The sequence below is a fragment of the Marmota marmota genome, unplaced genomic scaffold (assembly GCF_001458135.2).
Source record: "Marmota marmota marmota unplaced genomic scaffold, marMar, whole genome shotgun sequence".
NCBI classification, from domain to species: domain Eukaryota; kingdom Metazoa; phylum Chordata; class Mammalia; order Rodentia; family Sciuridae; genus Marmota; species Marmota marmota.
In genome coordinates, this window is record NW_026000221.1 from 22,789,391 (window position 1) to 22,796,501 (window position 7,111).

The 7,111-nt window shown below is 57.0% G+C and overlaps 1 protein-coding gene across 1 annotated transcript; it reads right to left on the reverse strand.

The window, feature by feature from the left end:
* Positions 1 to 352: 352 nt before the first annotated feature.
* Positions 353 to 7,105, reverse strand: Irx6 (iroquois homeobox 6). Its single transcript, XM_048792049.1, has 6 exons — positions 6,595 to 7,105; positions 5,337 to 5,585; positions 4,600 to 4,709; positions 4,135 to 4,442; positions 2,748 to 3,338; positions 353 to 1,856 (listed from the first exon to the last, which is right to left on the reverse strand). The coding sequence occupies exons 1-6, from the start codon at positions 6,637 to 6,639 to the stop codon at positions 1,849 to 1,851; spliced, it is 1,311 nt and encodes a 436-aa protein (XP_048648006.1). The 5' UTR covers positions 6,640 to 7,105; the 3' UTR covers positions 353 to 1,848.
* Positions 7,106 to 7,111: the final 6 nt, after the last annotated feature.

Genomic DNA, 7,111 nt, shown 5'->3' on the forward strand with positions numbered 1-7,111 from the left:
GGGGTCTGAGGGCCAAGGTAAGGCAGCCCAGAGGTACCTCCTGTCCAGGTTCACTGTGGGTACATAAGGCTGAATGGCTGCAGAAGAGGGAGGCAAGGTCCCCCCTCCAACCGACCTCTGCATTCTAGCCCCTGCTAAGCCACATGACCTTCAGTGTAGGCCACTCCCCTCCCCAATCTGTCCCATCCAGCTCTGACTCTATGTGATGCTAAGGGACTCTCTCCCCTCCACCAACCGCTAGCTGGCCTATCCGGAGGGGTCTACCTGGCCCCCCAGGAGGGGGTGGGGTCGAGAGCGCCTTGAAAGAAACCTCCAGTTAAAGCTCTTTATTACAAGCGTTAATCCCGCAAAGCCGACTGGAAATAATGTTTATCTTTTCGCAGTTTAATTTTCCGGACCCTAAGCCGCGGGTCAGCGAGGGCGACTGGAGTGTCCCCGGGGAGGCTGGGGATGGGACCAGCTGTTGCCCAGGAGCAAAAAAGAAGCAGGGAGGGGGGTCTCCCAGAGGGTGGGCGAGCAGAAACCCGAAAAGGCGCCCAGAGTAGAAAGCTAAGGGTGTTTCCACCAGGGACACGCACGACCCTGAGCCGGTCACCTGCTCCCCGTGGGGCCTCAGTTGCCTCATCTGAAAAAGAGGTTTGCATTTCTGTGATTCCTTAAGGACCCTTCCCACTCCGAGGGGGTCTTTTCTATAGAGAAGAAGTCGGGGTGGGGCCAGGGAGGGTCTGGGGACGACTCAGGTCAGTCTGCCCTCTGTTTCCTGCTCCCAACCTCCCCCTCCACAGCTCCGCTGTGGCGATTCTTCTGGCTTCAGTGACATCGGAGCTGATCTGGAAGACTGTCACCTAGCCCAGGCAGGGGCCCGGAGTGGGAGAGAAGGGTCCTGGAGGGATCCAGCCCAGCCCCTGGAGGCACACCCGGCTGGCTGCCTTGCCTCCAGCCCCTCGGGTCTCTACCACTCCCTGAGCTTCCCTCTGGGACGCTGCCCTGTCCCTCCCCTGCTGCAGCAGTGCGTCTTCCGGCCAGCTAAATCCCACCCCTCTGGACCCCAGGTGTGAACTGGGGCAGCCTTATCCAGCCTGCACCGCGCGGGCACCTTGGCATCTCTCACATTCAACTCCCCCCGTGAATCTGCAACCCCAGGAGGAACTTGGGACAAATGCTGCTCCTAAATATCCTGATGTCTACCCGCTCCCCTTGCCACCTCCCACACCCGCCCACCAAGGGGGGCCTCAGCCTGGCTCAGTGGCTTGGTGGAAAAACTTTGGGTCTGCTACACCCCAGGCGCCCTGGGTGCCACTGCGGGTTGCCTTGTCCATTTCGCCCCTTGCTGCCCTGTCCCCAGAGCTCCTGGCTGTGACCCACCCCTCCCTCCCTCCTGACCTTTCTAGGCACCCCTGGCACAGATAGGCTGCACAGCTTAGGTTCAGCTTGATTATTTTTAAGGACACAAGGAGAGGGGAAGGGGAGAAGACGCATGTGGTCCTTAGGGGCCAGCTCAGCCATAAAGCTACAAAGTGAGTGAGCGGGGTGAGGGGCAGGAGTGAGCAGGAGAATGCACCGTCCAGGCCCTGCATCCAGAGAAGGAAGGCAGACTCCCTGGCTTCCCCCGCCTTCCTCAAGGTGCCCAGACACCTCCTCCTCCGCCGGATCTGGGTAGGTGTAGATCTGTCCTGCCACCAGCTCTGCGTGCAAGGTCGGCTGCTACAGGAAGGTTTCTGTGTGTTTGTCTCTTAGGCAAAGTGGGAGCTCCTGGTCCCTGTCAAGATCTGGCAGTTTCTTAGAGCAGAGGTGAGTTCAAAAAGTGGGCCCATGTCCAAGATTCTTCTGCAAATCGCAGCCATTGCGCTAACCTGCTGAGAAAGGAAAGGTTGATTAAAACCCAAAGACCACTTGGTGATGATTCTTAGGAAATCCGAGGTCAGCTGTGTCTGGTCCACAGAGATGCACAAGTCTAGAGGCAATATGCTTGCCAGAGGTATTGCTTGGACTCTCCATGTATATATTCAAATAACAATGTAACCCAAGTTTCTAAACCAGTGGCTAATCCTGGGAGAAATTACTATGAAGAGCAGACTCTGACACAGTCATTGCTAAAAGTTGCCTAGTGCTGGGGAATGTCCCTTCGTGGGGTGAAATTCCCTTCCACCAGGTCCTTAGCACACAGAATAAACCAACCGGAAATGGGCAACACCAATTGGCAGTCTAACTCTGCTTGGGAATAGACTTTGCTGGTGAGTGCTCTCCAGGGACAGCACCAATCTCAGTTAAGGAATGCAGGGGCATGTCCATATCCTTAGGGATTTTAGTGGCCACTGAGAGGGCTGCAGCTGTACTTAAGCAGTGACCTTAAACCTATAGAATGTCTCTGGCCCACCTTTTCAGAAGTCTCAGAAATCTCTGGTGCCTGTCCAGCCCTGGGTACCAGCACAACAGGAGACCAGCTGATAGCCACTTGTGCTAGACAAGTGTGGCAAAGCACACCTAGTGCATTTGGAAGAACCCTGGACCATGAATTCACAGGTTGTCCAACATTCCAGAATTTCTATATGGATCCCAGGTCAATTTCTCTTATTACTATTATCTGGCTTTATAATGAAAGACTAGAACTTTCATCTCGAAGCATCCATTTGAAGGGGGAGCTGTGGGGCAATCTCCTGCCAAATCTGAACCTGAGCTTGGCTGGGCAGGGTGGTGGGTGGGTGTCTTTTGGGCAGGCGCTCCCAGCGCCTTTGGGGACCCACTACCTTCTGCTCCGGAAGGGTACTGGCACTGCACTGAAGGCTCCTTCCGCCTCGGGCAGGGCGCACAGTTCAGCGGCAGCCCCTGAAGGGTAAACGTGGAGTTTCCAAAGGCTTTGGCTATGAGGGAAGATTCTTCGCAAGTGGGTCGCCGGGCGGAGCCTAGAGACTGTCCGGGAATCATATGGCACTCAGGACTCTGTGGCCTGGGCCGCGTTGAGGATGCACCTTCCACCGCGCTGGCTGCTGCGGTGTGCGCCAAAGACCAGATGCGCGGTTTCTCTGCGCATGGGTAGTGCATGATCATCGTGGGGCCCCCGGGCTCCGCCGCAATGAAGTCAGCTTCTCCCGACCCGCGGGGCTCACTGAAGGAGAAGCGGGGCGCCGCCAGGCCGCACTCCCTGCTCTCTACCCGGCCCTGCCGAGCTGCTGCGCAGGTCGCGGTCAGCGACTGCGCGCCTTTCTGGAAGCCCGCCAGCCTGTCCACCGCAGTAACCACGGCCTCCTCCTCTTCGGCTTCCTCCTCCTCCTCCTCTTCCTCCAGGTCTTCCAGGTCACTCAGAGGGAGACCCTGCGCCTCCTGGCTAGCAGTAACGTCTGCAGGAAATCAAATCAAGAACAAGTGAGAAAAGCCCAGGGCCCAGGGGAAATCCGTGGGAGTGCCCATCCCGGAGAAGCTTTTAGCGAGACGCACGCACCCCGCACTCAGGGTGTTCTCTGTAATTCACCCCCCCCCCCCCCCGCTAAGCCAGCCCTCACCCCTGCCCCCGGGCTGCTCGTCCGCCCAAGGGAAAGAATTCTTGCTCCAGGCTTGTCCCCACCCACCGCCCCTTGGAAGACTCGCCCTCCCTGAGAAGCCAAGGAAAAGCCACCGCGAGTCTGGATCTCAATAGTAAAAAGAAGGCAAAGGACTCTTTTCATCCAACTTTAGCATCCACAGGTGGCTGCCGTTACATTATTTAATTCAGCGAATGTTTGCTGAGTGCCAACTATGTGCCAGGCTTCATCTAGGTGTTGGGTATTTAGGGGACCCAGTGGTAAGGCCTCTTCTGGTAGAGTTGGCTTTCTAGAGGGGTGTTGAGTGTGTGCATGTTGTTACAGTGATAAATGGCCAAAGAAAAAAAGCAGACTGATGTGATAGAGCATAACAGGGAAGCTACACGGTGGCTTGGATGCGGAGGTAACGCTTTGGGGGGAGGGGCTTGACAGTTTGAAGTAGAGACGCAGCTGTTTCTGCAGCGAATTCCAGGCAGACTGATGTGTATGGGCAAAGGCCCTGGGGTGAGTGCAGGGGATGAATGCCTTCAAAGAAAATCTGCCCCACAGGCGACTTTCAGTCAAACTGCTGGATGGCTTGTGAAATCTAGCAGGTGGCTGATGGGCATTTGGGTACCTTTGGGGTCACTGTTTAGGCAGCCCAGTGACTCCTCTGCTCTGGCCTCTGCCTTCCTTTCCTCCCCGCCTTTGTTCTTGGGCGCCCAAGTCATCTTGTTCTCCTTCTTGAGGCGCCGGCGCGCATTGGCGAACCAGGTGGACACCTGGGTGAGGGTCATCTTGGTGATGATGGCCAGCATGATCTTCTCGCCCTTGGTGGGGTAGGGGTTCTTGCGGTGCTCGTTGAGCCAGGCCTTGAGCGTGCTGGTGGTCTCCCGGGTGGCGTTCTTTCTGCGTCCAGCACCGCCCAGCTCTACCCCACCGAACCTGCAGGGAGAGCCCAGCTCAGTCTCTAGCCTGCAAGGGGCTTCGGACAGGGGGCATGGGTCACCTGGAAGTGTGATTCTGCCCCTCCCTTTCCCTTCTTCCTCCCACCCCACCTCCCTTTCTGGCAGGAGGGAGCCAGCCATTTGCCCATCCTCACCGGTCATACTGGTACTGCCCCAGAGTCGGCTCGTAGGGATAATAGGCTCCTGGTTGGGCCAAGCTGGGCGTAAAATTCCCCGCAGCCTCCTTAAATTCATACTGTGGATTCTGGTGGGAAAGGAAAAGAGAATGGAGGACTCAGTGTGGGGAGAGGCAGGCAGCTGAGGTCAAGGACTCTGGTTCAGCCCCACCATGTGCATGGCTGTGCAACCTTGGACACAGTGTTTAGCCACTCTCTGCCTCCGTTTCTCCCTGGTGAAACGGAAATGGTGATACCAGTACCTAGAGGTTGCAGGAGAAGACCATGTTGGTAAATGGCTAGGCAGGCTCCCCCGTTAAATACTAGTGGCTGTTCTTACTGCCCTTACACACCAGTGGGGCTGCTTCCCAACTTTAGTCTTCTTCCAGAGCTATTTCTGACCCTCTTCACCTTTGTGACTTCAATCTCAACTTCCTCATCTGTAAGTGGAGAATATGGATGGCTTACCTACGTCACAGATATAATAGAACTACCAATGCTTTCTGAAGAGTACGTAAACCATCTGTAAATTCTGAAGTGCTCTGAAGGTATATTTTCCCCTTATACACAATCCTAACCATTTCCCTTTCTTAGGGCTCTGTGCCCCTCCTAGATTTTCCCTGGAGAGGTCACTCTGGATTTCACCTGTCTCTGCTGTGCATGCCCCCAGTGCCTGCATGTCCTAGCAAGGTAGACCCAGTTCCCACTCGACTCACCAGTGCCCCATACAGTGGGGGTGGCTCCGGTCCATAGGGCAGGTAGCCAGGGTAGCTCTGGGCAGCAGCATAGGGGGCCCCATAGATGCCCAAGGCAGCACCCAGCTCAGGCCGGGTGCTGCCCAGCAGCCGGCTGTCATAAGGTGTGCAGCAAAGAGCGGGGGCTGGGGTGGAGCTGGAGGCCACCTCTGAGACTGAACGTGGAGCAGCTTCGCAGCAAGTGGAGCTGGAACTTGCAGATACCAGGAACTACAAGAATGAGAAAGAGGTCACTGGAGGTCAGAGACACCCCCCCCCCCCCCCAACTCCCTGGAGCCAGAGGGAAGCAGGGAATTGCCAGGTCACTCCTTCCTTCCACTTTAACTAAATGCCCCCGTTCTGCTAGCTACTGGGACAGGAATTTCCCAGGGGCAACTCATTCAAACTCCTCTCATGTCCCTATGCCATTTCTATGGTTCCAGTCCCAGGGGACTGGGGAAATGTGAAGGTCAGAAACCTCATTTAGAGACCAAACCTCTGCTCGCACTCCCATCTCTGCAAAGATAGAGCTAGAAGTTAGCCTTAGAGACCATCTCAACCTATCACCCCCACTCCTGTTTTATAGATAGGGAATGGAGGACCAAAGAGAGTAATAGACTTGTCCAAGATCACACAGCAGGTCAAAGGTCAAGCTGGTACCAAATCTCAGGAAAGTATTCCAGGCACTCTGGGGAGAAACTGAGTAACAGTGGTGGGATTTTTCCCATGAGACTCTTGTCGTTCTGCAACATGCCCTCTCCTCCCCCACCACATTTGGTTTGGAAAATTGAGGGATCCAGAGGCAGAAAACTTGGATCAGCCCAAGGAAAGAGCAGGATAAGAATAGAGGTCAACAAATGAGCAACAATATGGCGAGATGGGCAGTGCTCTGTACTGGAAGTCCTCTTCCCCCCCCCCCCCCCCAATCCGAGAGTCTCCGGCCACCTCACACATCTGTAAAGAAAGGAGGCCTGACTGGAAGATCTCTGAGAACCCACCCACCTCACTGAGCGCGTGGTCGGGGTGCCCACGTTTCCACGGTTTTCAGCATGCACTTGGGAACGGAACGTTCTCAGTCAGGGACTGGGGTGTCAGAGGAAGCTGTGATACACTACCCGGGCCTTGCTCCCTCTGTCTTCCCCCGGGACACCGAGAGGAGAGAGCTCAGGGGTAGGCGCGCACCAGGCGGTCACCCCCTCCACCCAGGCTGCCCCCCATTCCCCATGAAGGCACTTCTTACCTGGGAAGCGCCGCCGTATGGGTGTCCGAAGTGCGGGAAGGACATAGTGGCTGTCCCTGTCCTGTCTCCCTCTTCCCTTAGGAGTTCCCCTCTCAGCCCCACGGTTCGGTGCCCCTAGCCTTGCGGCGTCTGGTTTCCTTACACCGCTGCGAGTGCCCAGTACCGGTTCCTTCGCCCGCTTGGAGCGACTGGAGGCAGAGCCGAGGGCAGCCCAGCTGCCGAGCCCTGCGCTCCGGAAGGCGCCCCTCCAGCCCGTAGGGTCCAGAAGACAGAAGGGCCCATGGATGGGCAGGGGAGGGAAGAAGGCGCAGGTTCCCAAGGGCGCTCGGTGGCGAGGTGAGGCGCGGCGCGGCGCCGGGCTGTGAGGCTCCCGAGGTGTCCCAGTCCTGGGTGGCCAGAGGCTCAATGTGACGTCACGGTAATCCCGGGCTGCGAGACCGGACCCCGGGCCCCGGGGCCCCGGGCCACCAGGCGTACTAAGCGCAGCCAGCCCGTGCGCGCGCGCGCACGTACTCTC